At 34.6% G+C, this 12,818-nt stretch overlaps 1 protein-coding gene across 2 annotated transcripts in view; it reads left to right on the top strand.

The window, feature by feature from the left end:
* Positions 1-4,003: 4,003 nt before the first annotated feature.
* Art8 (Arginine methyltransferase 8) overlaps positions 4,004-12,818 on the top strand; it is a 90,763-nt gene continuing 81,948 nt past the window's right edge. For both annotated transcript variants that reach the window (XR_016143045.1, XM_089102090.1), the window contains exons 1-2: positions 4,004-4,115; positions 7,689-7,803. Coding sequence is in view for 1 of the 2 variants with exons in the window: in XM_089102090.1 (XP_088958216.1) it covers positions 4,074-4,115; positions 7,689-7,803 (157 nt within the window). In the remaining variant the exon portion in view is untranslated. The remainder of the gene's footprint in view (positions 4,116-7,688; positions 7,804-12,818) is intronic.

Raw genomic sequence — 12,818 nt, forward strand, 5'->3', positions numbered from 1 at the left:
ATCAGCAAGAGACTTAGTTGAATCTTTTTCATCAAGTACCACACGCCACTCTTTGCTAAGTTGCCTAAGATTTTCGATATTTAAGAAAAGACCACCGGCAGGGCGCATAATGGCCACCTGTCTTCAGAAAGCCAATGGCTAAATCTCGGTAGTAGTAAAATCTTACTGTGAACGCGCCTTTTCCAGGGCTTTTTTTGTGACTGGTGCTTTTTTACCGCTAAGGTACGGCTTGTTGTGAATAACTCCTTTAGGCTTCTTCTGGCGAACCAATTATTGATCAAAAATTTGTGAGGACAGATTTATTTATCAGCAATTGTAGATCAGCAATACTTTTCGCGGGACACAAATTTTGATTATTATTGGAAATGAACGGTAATATTTTCAAAATCAATTGAACATTCTTTATTATTTTCAATGGGAGACATATTTACTTCTGTAATGTGCACTGTAATTTATGCACTTTTGTACTGACTGATCAAAAGCAGAAAATTTCAATTAAAAAACAAAATTTCTTCAGTGACCTATTGGAGTAAAAGGTGAGATAATGAAAAAATCACCTTTCTCATGTCATATTTTAGGTAATAGATCAAGTTAATAACAAATATAACAATCTTTATGGAAAATTAACTGCTTTTCCTCTTCTAAATTGTAAGAAAAAAAATAATTACCCCCATCATATCCATTCTTTAAATTTTCTCGTAAGTTTGGCAAACGAAGATTTTAATTGCTGGTCGTTTTCACCCACAATGCTGGTCTACATAACCTTTGCTGGCTGCTAAAACATGACTGTTGACCAACAATGTATCGCCAGAATAGATCGTGGATCAACAATGTTGACCAACGATAGGCCATTTCTGGCGACATTTTTCATCGACAATCTATTCTGACAAGATATTGCTGACCAACCATCATGTTCTAGCAGCCAAGAAAGGTTTTGTCGATCAACATTGTTGATGAAAACGACCCACAATTAACATTTTTGTTTGCCAGACTTGTTGGTCAAATTTGAGCGGTAAACTTCAAGGATGTATATCTTGGGAGAAATAGACCCCGACTCCACGCCGATCTATCGGCGGTACGCCGCAATTGGCAGACGTTCTTCCTTATAGGAACATTTTGACGGAGCACTGGCCTACTGACGGTAGTTTTGGGCGCGGTTGCGCACCGCCAGTCTGTCTGTATTGAACCTTATGTTACCGCAGTAATTTGTTCATTTCGGTGTGCTAAGTAAGCTAGCGTTCTAAGCAGCTTCGTAAAACTCTATTAATAATTATTTCTAACCAGAAGATGTTAGAAGCCAGAGGATAAAAGTCTATTAATAATTATTTCTAACCAGAAGATGGAAATAAGAGCTCACAGAAAGTGTTGGCAATGGCTTATTTAAGGTAAATGGGGGCCTGCCTCCCCCCTTCCGAAAAAAAATTCCTAGGATTTCTTTAAAGATCTTTTACTCTCATTGGCAGTCGTCCTCTTGATTTCTTCCAGTATAGTTTGCCAACTTATTTGAAGTGTCTCGCAGCAAAAAAAAACCCTTTACAGATCATACTGTGTTTTTAAACATATATTAAGATTATTCAATTTTAAGATCTATTTTATGTCATTAGCTGTAACTTACCACTCCCTGGGTCTTTCCATCCCTATGCTCTAGTTTCCAGTTAATTTTATTGGAAAATTTTCGTTTTTTTTTAGTTTTGGGATTAATGATTATCCGTTTCCGTCATTCAAATGACTCAGTATGCCATTAAATAGCAAAATATTTGGAATTTAGAGGATAACAATGTGTCCTTTTCCGTAAAAAGTTTCGGCCTGACCTCACAATATCATATATTAACAACAGATTCAAACTGCTTGGATAAAGATAGTATTGAAAAAAACACAACAGTTTTCATTTATTTTTTTTTATTTTTATTTTGCATACTGAAAATGAAGGGGAGGGATAGTTTTAAAATGCTGACGAAAAATTTAGCTTGGATTAGCAGTTTAAAGTAAAAGAATATTTCTGAGAACCCGTGATTTGAAAATATATTCCTGTTATATAATATATAACTATTGCAACATTGGTCATATTTTACTTATTTTATTTATTGCTCACTGTTCAACTTTGGCGAAAAGAGATGAAAAATAAAATAGGTTGAATCTATGCAAAAACAGTGAATTCTGTAAGCGAATTTTGGGCCTTGGAAAGAAAAACGGAATAAGACCAAAATCTTGCACGAAATTCAACAAAATCCTCAACCTTTTTTTCAAATCTGCGGAACGATTTTTGATTTTGATTGGGCTTTAAATACATTTAACAACTAGACATATCACTACGAGACTTCCTTCGCAAAAATTTATAAAGTTTGAATTTATAAACTACTTTGAATTTATAAACTACTGAAGTTTGAACCTGCTCTACAGGATTTTGGAATTGGTATCATAATCAGATTTAAACTTCGGACTCTCTGAAATACTGTTGTAACTACTCCATTTTTTTCACAGATTCAGTATACTTTTGCAACTTTTGGTCCAAAATCTACCAAATTCAAAAAAAAAATCGGGTGCAACCCCCTCCTCCGTTGCGAAGCTCGTAACTGATATAATGGAGATATAAAGTCTCCATTCTTCCATTGTTCAAATTTTGTCCTACTTAAGGCCTCCAAACTGGATCTAGTTTAAATGCTGCAAGATATATGCAAAACGCTATTATTTTTTTGTTTTTCTTCATCTTCATTCGAACAAAGTGAGTCCTCAGTTTCTTTTTGTGTTCTGCTGCATACGAAGAACAAAAGTTGCTTCACTGTTGTGACGCACACTGGGTTGAAAGGTACAATACTACGATTACTGGGTTTCATTGAGTACAACAAAAGGTATTATGAAAACACAAACATGGAGGGAAAAGAACACTATCGTTTATTAAATAGCAAGAGATTAAAAGTCTGAAAAATGACTCTTGATCCTGCAATTTTTTAATGTTGTTGCTTGTGTCCCGTTATTCTCGAATTCACGGGTAACATTATGTAGTATGTGTTTTCGAGCTATAAATGCCTTAACAGACTCATGTGTTTATTTGAATTTAAAAAAATACATAGTTCAGGGTGTTTTGAGTAGATTTGAAACTCCTTCCTAATAAGAAAAATCAGTGTTAGCCGACACCGCACCACAGGTGAAAAATTCGTAGCGCACAAAAAAATGCGATGAGCCACGGGGTACCGCCATTTTCGCTAATAATCAGCTATTTGCCACTGAAAAAAACTGGTGTTGTGTCAGTGTCTAGGGGGGAAATTGTTTTGTTCTTACATTTTTAGAAGAGAAAAAATAGTTAATTTGCAATAAAGATTGTTATATTTATTATTAACTTGATCTTTTATCTGAAGTAAAACATGAAAAGGTACTTTTTTTTAATTGCATGCCCCTTTTTCTTCCAAAGGACACTGATGAAATTTTGTTATATTAATCTGAAATTTTCAGAATTTGATCAGAAAGTGGAAAAGTGCATAAACAGAGAAAATTACAGGTTTAAACAAGAATTTAATTGAAAATAATAAAATAATGTTCGAGTGATTTTAAAATACTACTTTTTGTTTCCAAAAATAATAAAAATATATGGTTTTGCGATAATTATTGTTGGTAAACAAATCTGTTCTTGCTATTGTTGATCAACATCTGTTTATCACAATTTTTCCCCAGGATAGACCTTATGTCGCCAGCAAAGTATAATCACCTACGTAACAAGTACTGACAAAACTCTCCAAAAGTGACCCCGCGCACCTCAGCGCCTCTAGACGCAAAGTGTTGTACTACTTAATCGCTCCGAGCCAAAGTACTTTGCTCCGGCCAATAATTATGCTAGAGCGTGATTCAGGCGGCGAATAACCGGGATGAATTGTGTAACTACGGTTTTTAGTTGCCAGGCTCGCATAGGTATACAAAGGGTCACTTTTTTTTGTGTGGAGAGTATAGGTTTTGTCAGTACTTGTTCCGTAGGTGATTATATTTTGGTCGCCAGTAATAGGAAGGCTTTTGGCAGCCTCAGGTTTAACCCGATAAAATTTAAAATTCTCTCACGCATTATAACTTAATTGGATTAAATAATGAACGATAATGAATATTTTGAAGCATACGACGACTTAGAGGTACGTTTGGCTAGTATAAACAGCCTCTGGTCAATATCTACGATATCATATTATTGATTTAGGACAAAAGTGAATACACCATTCGATGCCTTTTTTTATGCTGATTATGAATATAATAAGCATTTCTATTGGAAATGAGTTTCAGCCCCCCCCCCTATATAGGCCCATTCAGGGGTAGGCTAGGCTAGGTATAGCCTATATAGGGGGGGGGGGAGCTGAAATTCATTTCCGATAGAAATGCTTATATTCATAATCAGCCTAAAAAAGGCGGTCAATATCTATGACATCATATTATTGAGTTAGGACAAAAGTGAATACACCATTTGATGCCTTTTTTTATGCTGATTACGAATATAATAAGCATTTCTTTCGGAAATGAGTTTCAGCCCCCCCCCCCCTATATAGGCCAATTCAGGGTTAGGTTGGGTTGGGTTAGGTATAGCCTATATAGGGGGGGGGGCTTAAATTCATTTCCGAATTCATTTCCGATAGAAATGCTTATTATATTCGTAATCAGCATAAAAAAAGGCGGTAACTTATAAATTGGGATTGAGCAAAGTTGTTAAGCTAAAAGCAATTTTATTGTACTTCATTTAAGCAGACGATCTATTTTGCAAGGTTTCACTTTTATAACACACATATTTTTAAAGGTCATCAAAGGTCAGGACCCTCTAGAGGGAGAAGCAGTGGAGGTAGGTACTTCAAAATATCTTCCCAGGACATAATTTAGCCTGTAGACCCATCCCTGAAAGTTTCATTTTCCTAACCTAACCCCTTTCCAAGATAGCCAAAAGTAGCTAAAGTAGAATTTTACCAAAAAGGCATTGAATTGTGTATTCACTTTATTCCTAACTCAATAATATGATTTCGTAGATATTGACCAAAAAGGCATCAAATGGTGTAGGCCTATTCACTTTATTCCTAACTCAATAATATGATTTCGTAGATATTGACCCAGCCTCTTTGGTAAAACTTTGAGTGATGATCTTTTCACAGGCCCTTCTTTGGAATTAGCTTTGTAAGGGGAATGAAACTAGGCTATAAGAAGATAAGCCTAGGGTAAGCAAATAGGCTATATACATGATACTATTACTGACACAGATACAATGTGCACACTATTTGGTGCCTTTCTTATGCTCCTTCTAAATATTAAAAACATTTTACTTGCAGATTTGCTCCACATTCCCTGGTTGTCCTAGGCTATTTATTGCATTAGGCCTAATTAATATATTCTCTGCTATTTTGCATCTGTTGATGCTTTGTTTTATTTATGAATAGATTTTGGTACTGTTCTATTAGCTAGGCAATGTGCAAGAAAGCCACATGAGAAAAGCAAAGATCAAAGAGGCATTACCCAGTAATTCCTAAGAGATGCTGAATAAACAAGGGGTTTCTCACTCCAGGAACTATATTTAAACTTTAGTTTTTTGGGGGCTTAGAGGGAGGTAAAAGTTTACAATTGGGGCCTATCATAAAGAGATGTTAAGAAAACAATTCTTACTTTAAAATATGTATAATAATCCTAGTTAACATATTATCCAAGGGGAGAACCTTTGTCCCCAAATCTTTGCTCTTTTCCCTCCTTTTTCCAACTTAAAAGAAAAGAAAATACAATTTTTGCATACAGTACTCTCAATGCAATGTGTAAATCTTTTGAAATTGTTGCTATAAATTTGTTTTTATAGATGGCGTTGATTCATATTATTAAGTTCCATTTTTTTTTAACACAATTTTAAAATACACTTCTAAAAAATTGAAGAATATCTTAGAACCTGTATACTAACAGAATATATACCCCCACCCTCCTAGTGTGCAAATATATAAGCAAAATTACATTATGAGTCTAAATATAATCTTCATTTGCATTACAGATGAATTTTATCCCCACCCCCATGATGTGAAAAATATATACCCTGATTTTGATATATTTAGTTGTTGGGTAATATTCATTTGGTTATATTTTGATTCAAAATACAATTTTTGGTATAGCCTATATTTGCACATTAGAGGGGTGGGGGTATATACTCTGTTAATATATAATTATAATTAAATATAATTAACCCTGACAAACATTTTTGTAAACAAAGAAATAGTTACAAAACATATGAAGATATGTTTAATAAAATGGTGGGCTCAGATATATGTGTATTCAAGGAGGCCCACAGGATGGCTTCAACCTTATAGAAGACCAAAAATAATCCATGTTTACAAATTATATGAATATATGAATATGTCCCTCCCTATCCACATAAAATTCTGTAGTAAAAATGTAATTAAAGATGTATTGCATAATACCACTGTCAGTTGATAATTTTTACAGAATATTTGAATTTCATCCAAGATCAAAATTACAATCCAGCATTTTAATTCTTGAGCAGAAAACTGAAAAAAGTGAAGTAGTAACCAGTGGTAAAACTGTGTCACAAAATGCAAAAAAATGCGTTTTTTTCCTTCCTTTTTGGGTTTGCTTTCTTGGCATTACCTTTTGGTAAGGCCTCATTAAGGATGTATGCTAATTATGTATTATTTATTCTTAGTAGGCCTACTGTATATATTTTTTTTATATGTAAGGTAGTTACATAGGTCTAGACAGCAATTTTTAAAATACATTTTGCTCTGAACTGGGAATATACAAGTTTTCTAATTAAATTCTATGAATGCATACAAGTAAATAGTGCACCTTGGACATACTATAACTTGGACCAAAGTACACCATTGTGGTTCTATAGAAAATGGCTGACCAGGTGTAATTTAGTTGTAAGTTGTGAGTTAACTCTAGGTCTCAATCAAACACATGCTATTGTAGTCAAATTTTGTGAAATTAAGGTGTAGTTAACTTTTTAAATTAGAAAGTCAATAAGGATGAAGCTATATATAAATAGTAAATGTAAAAATAATTACTTTTAGGCTGAGAAATACATATGTTATTTCTTAATAATCAAGAAGTACAGCTTCTAGAACATACTCCATCTCAGATAAATGTCTGGGAGAAAAACTATGAATTATAAACTCTGTAATTTCCTGTCTCTTCATGGATAGTGCAGCAATCAGCATAGGTCCAAGGTATGCTACTCTACTCTATTTCAAGTACTGTGGGTTTTATTTTTTGCAGTATCTACAACAACACAACCTTTTATAATGTCATAAGGTATATCAAGATTTAAAAATATAAATGGTGATCCGCCCCCCCCCCCTCCTACACACACATTCTATATAAAATCCTCCAAACAGCTTTAATGTCATTTGTGTAAGGTTACTGAAAAGTACTGTTAAAACTAAGCTTAATGTTTAATATACAATGAACCTAATGCCAAGATTAATGAGTTGTTTTGATTTTTTTGGTGTTACAGTTACAATTTATTAATGATTTTTATATATCATATCTTAATGTAACTGTTTGTTTATTCAAACAAATTGATGTCAAAGTTTTTAATTTAATAGCTCTGTTGTGTTCTCTTACAAAAGAAAAAAAAAATGAAATAAAAAGAGATGTTACAAATCAATACAACCAAATATGCCTCTGAACAGATCATTTACTAGTAGTTTCAAATGATACAGCTATAATTGTTTCAGGTTCACCATTTAATGCTGAAAGATCACCCTAGGACTCAGGTATATAAGGATGCAATAATGAAAAACCCTTCACTGTTCAGAAACAAAATAGTAATGGATGTTGGATCTGGAACAGGTAAGCCTATTTGAGTAATAAGTTTGTAATCAGCATTTTATATCCAGAGCTGTAACAAGATAAATATTTCCCCTTGTAAGCCTTTGTGCATCTCAATCCCCTCCCCCCAAAAAAAGAATTGTTATCACAGACAACTACTGACAGAGATATAAATGTAAAAATATAAATGTTTTTACTTTTATAACTTTAATATTCAAATAATATTAACATTTTAATTACTAAATTTCAGTATATGTATATTAAACTGACAATGCATATTCATTTGTATTTTTCAGTAAATTGCAAATTTTGTTCTGGGCTTGGGAAGGCATAGGGGTTTTGCACCCAACTTATGTTAATTTTTGCCCGTTTTAAATTTGACTTGGTTAATTACTCTAATTTCTTTTTGTTTTGGGTTTCATTTATTTATTGATGCTGATTTGTGGTAGTTTCACGCTTGGTAGATTATTTGAGTTTATTTTTGCTCATTTTTTGTTAAATGGAGTTCTTTGCTTTTCTTTGAAAAACTTATATTGTGGAAAAAGTTTTTTTAATTAATTTCTGTTCATTTTATATTGACATAGTCTTTTCAGGGAAAAAGAAAATAACACTTTAAACCTTTTCGTTTTTTAAGACTGTATAGTTTGGCCTGCTATTTTTATGCTGGAGAAAAATTTTCAGCCATTTTTAACAAAATACACCCTTTTAAAAATCTGGACACAAATATTAATGTTTAATCTGGTTTTATACCTTCTTTAGTTGACCTGAAATGGAAAACTTGATACCATTCGCAAAAAAATCTGTTTACTGTTTTTGATAGCTTGGATACACTTACACTGTTTTGATTTGGTTAAATTTCAAGAGCAGAAGTAGCCCCAAAAGTTTGAACATAATACCCTCAGTCGTTCTTGGGATACTGCTGAGACGCCTTATTGGGAATTAGCATTATCAAAGTGCATTTTAATTTAATCTTAAGGCAACATTTAGTTTTTAAACATAATGGGCAAATGGGAGGGTGGGAGTGGAAGGGGGATTAGTTGCCCTCCAATCACTTTTGACTATTAAAAAGGGCATCAGCCCTTTCTATTTTCAATTGAACAAGCCTTTTTCAAAGTTCCCACAACAACTCCTTTGATACAAAGTGCCCTGGTCTAAACAATAACAACAACAAAAAATAATACATTATACCCACATTGATCTTTACTATAAAAATGTCAAGCCTTCCTATCACTTTCAGCTATTAAAATGGGCACTAGGCTTTTCGATTTCCAGTCAAATGAGCCCTTTTGGAAACGACAACGCTTTCTATAAACACCTTATATGCCCCCAGGGCATAAATTACAACCCTTACCCTAAGGTCTGTTATGGTGGTTGTCATCCTCTAAGACCAAATTCCTAGAACTTTCAACTACATTAAACAAAATAGCTATCTAAAAATTTTGATTGGATGTGTTTGGGGAAATGGTGGGCGTGAGAGGGGTGGAAGTCGCTCTCCCATAACTTTCAACTATTGAAAATGGCCCTAGCCCTTCCAATTTCCAATCAAATGAGCCCTTTTGAAGTTTTTTATGACAAAACTCAATAAAAATCTTATATGCCCCCAGGGCATAACTTACACCCCTTGCCCTGAGTGTTGGGGGGGGGTGTCATTCTCAAAGACCTAATTTCCTGAACTTTCTACTACGTTGAACAAAATGGCTATCTGAAAATTTTGATTGGATGTGTTTGAAAGAATGGTGGGCATGAGAGGGGGTTAATTACCCTTCCGTGACTATATGCTAGTAAAAAGGATAGGAGCTTTTTCATTTTTGAATTGAATGAGACCCTTTTGATGTTTTATGAAAACTTTATCTATAAAAACTGTATATCTTCCAGGGCAGTACTAGCAACCTATGCCCTTGGGACTCTGAGGGGTTGTCACCCACAAATAACTAATTTCCAGAAGTTTCAACTGTGTTGAACAAATTCGTTATCTCTAAACTTTGATCGAACGTTTTTGGGGAAATGGTGGGCGTAAGAGGGGGGTTAATTACTCTCCACTCACTTTCAACTATTAAAAAGGGCAATTTCAATTTCCAATCAAATGAGCCCTTTTTGAAATTTCTATAAAAATTTTATATATAAACTTTATTGGCTCCCAGGGTATAACTTACAACCCTTCCACCAAGGGCTGTGAGGGGGTTGTCATCCTAAAAGACCTAATTTCAAGAACTTTTAACTACATTGAACAAAATGGATATCTCAAAATTTTGATTGGATGTGTTTGAGGAAATGGTGGGCGTGAGAGGGGCTTTAGTTGCTCTCCAATCACCTTCAACTATTAAAAAAGGCACTAACCCTTTCAATTTCCAATTGAATAAGCCCTTTTGAAGTTTCTACGCTTTCAATAAAAACCTTATACGCCCCAAGGGCATAAATTACAACCCTTGCACTGAGGGCTGTGGGGGGGGTTGTCATCCTTAAAGACCTAATTTCCAAAACTTTGAACTATGTTGAATAAAATGGCTATCTAAAAATTTTTGTTGGATGTGTTTTGAGAAAAAGTGGGCTTGAGAGGGGGGTTAGTTGCCCTCAAATCACTTTCAACTATTAAAAAGGGCACTAGCCCTTTGAATTTCCAATCGAATGAGCCTCTTTTTAAGTTTATACGGCAACGTCCTTTTTAGAATCTTCGTATTCGCTCATTGTATCGATTTATACCCTTACACCAAAGGTTGCGGTGTAGTTTATCCCTAAAAAACTTATATAACAACTAGAAATTATAAAAATTTAACAATATGGGCATCTCAAAATTTTGAATGGGTGTGTTTGGGGGAATAATGGGTGTGAGGGGGGGGCTAGGTGCCCTCCAATCACTTTCGACTATTAAAAAGGGCACTAGCCCTTTGAATTTCCAATCGAATGAGCTTGTCTTGAAGTATCTACGACAACACCTTCTAGAAAAACCTTATGTGCCCCCAGGGCATTACCTAAAACCCTTGCCCTGAGGGGTGTGGGGGAGTGTCCTCCTCAAAACCATATTTTCTATCTGGAAATCAACTATGCTGAACAAAATGACTATCTCAAAATTTTGAGTGGATGTGTTTGGGGGAATTATGGGTGTGGGGAGGGGGGGGCTAGCTGCCCTCCAATTACTTTTGACTATTAAAAAGGGCACTAGCCACTCCAATTTCCAATCGAATGAGCTCCTTTCGAAGTTTCTACGACAAATCCTTCGATACGAAGTGCCTGGGTATGGAGAACCAAAAATAAACACATTGTGCCCACATTGTTCTTTACTTAGGCAGCGCTAAGGCGCTGCCTATGATAATGACCTATGTGAAATTTGGTAAAGTTGCTAAAAAATCGTTTAAAAAATCTCATGCCTCAGTCAAATTGACCAAACACTACAAGAGTGGGAGTGGACCCCCTCTCCTCACTTGACACCTCTGGGCCCACTCACATCTTAATTCTATAATTTTTACTTTATAGACTGTTGATGAACATTTTAAATGGATCATGCATGAAAACCTAAAATTTTGCATCTGTGTTTAGTGAAACAGCCACTTTTCAGTTGATCAGCATTTTAATGAAACTGAATATTGCATATACTTACATGTTTTTTTTCTTGTGAATAACTTTAAATCATTTTTTAGGGAGGAGTAGCTTTTCTGTTAAAGAACAGGTTTGACTAACTACTCAGCTGCCTTTCCAATTAATAAATTTTCTGTTGCCAACTAAGGTATGTTTTATTTGGCTAGTAATTTTGGATTGTCTAATAGTAAGGGTGTTTCTATATTGATATTTTGCCTTCGGTTTTCTAATGTGTAAAAACTAATATGTTCCAGTAATAGCAATAATGTCAACTGTATAGTTTCAATATTCATCTGACTACTACCATTGCTAACAAGTCACTGCAGCACTAAGCCACCTGAGGCCAATATAGCTGTGCATGCTCCTCCTCCACCCTAATCTGTTCAAAGTGTCCCTTTTTACTCCCTCATGAAATCTGTTTTACTTTAAATCCTTCTTTATGATCTCATCCTATTCAAGGGCATCCTGGTTTTTGGTTGGCCCAAGATGAGTGGTCAAAAGCACAATTTTTGACAGTAAATCAGTTAAAATATGACCTAGCTTTCTTCACCTATCTTCCACTATAACCCTAGAAAATGGGATAGAACCAAATTGTTTATAACATTATTGTTACAAATTATTTCATACAAGATTGCTTTGGAAACAAGAATTTGAAAAGGTTTGTTTTGATTGTTGCTTCTCCATCACCCTACTACAAGTTGCACACTCACTTTTCGATTTCCAAGAAGAATGGTTTTGCCCAACAGCTTTTAACTTCCTTCTATAAAATTCAATTTTGAATTACAACTTTTTCATTTGCTACTTAGAATTAGAACTACTTGTTTGTGAAGGGTTGGAAATACCTGAAAGTTGACTGGGGGAATTAAAACATGACCTAGCTTTCTTAATCTTTCTTCCACAATAATCCTAGAAAGTGGGATACGGCCAAGTTTTGTTCAACAAATTATTTCATACAAGATTAATGAAATGTAAACAATTCCTTTTGAAAACATCTAGTATATCTTCCTCAGCCTTCTTAAGTGCCCCTATTTCCAAGCTATACTTAAAATATATCATTATTGTTGCTTCCAGCATTCTTTTCTTTGTTTGAAGACATGTCTTTTTCATTTTCCAAAGAGTGTCTCCTGGTTACATAAATATTGTAATATTCACCACACTCAGAAAGTCTCAACGTTTGTTTTTGTAATTATTACTGTTCTTGCATGCAATGGGTAGAAAAAAAGGCTATATTGAAAAGTGCTCACCACCAAGTGGTAAGCATGCTAGACTGGGTTTGGAGATTGGACAGGGATTGGAGTCCTGATGTTGCTGGTTATTTGGTTTAGAACGAGGTCAATGGCGTGACTCTGGAAGCTCAGCCAGAGATGACCCAGATCTAAATGAGTACCTGGAGAAATCTGTTGAAAGTAAAAAAGAAAGGATGTGTGAAAGTGCAGGATGGCTGGCACCAACCTCTCATTGCA

This window comes from Artemia sp. Qi Xiang Cuo, chromosome 16 (genome assembly GCF_049724085.1).
Source record: "Artemia sp. Qi Xiang Cuo chromosome 16, ASM4972408v1, whole genome shotgun sequence".
Lineage (NCBI taxonomy): Eukaryota > Metazoa > Arthropoda > Branchiopoda > Anostraca > Artemiidae > Artemia > Artemia sp. Qi Xiang Cuo.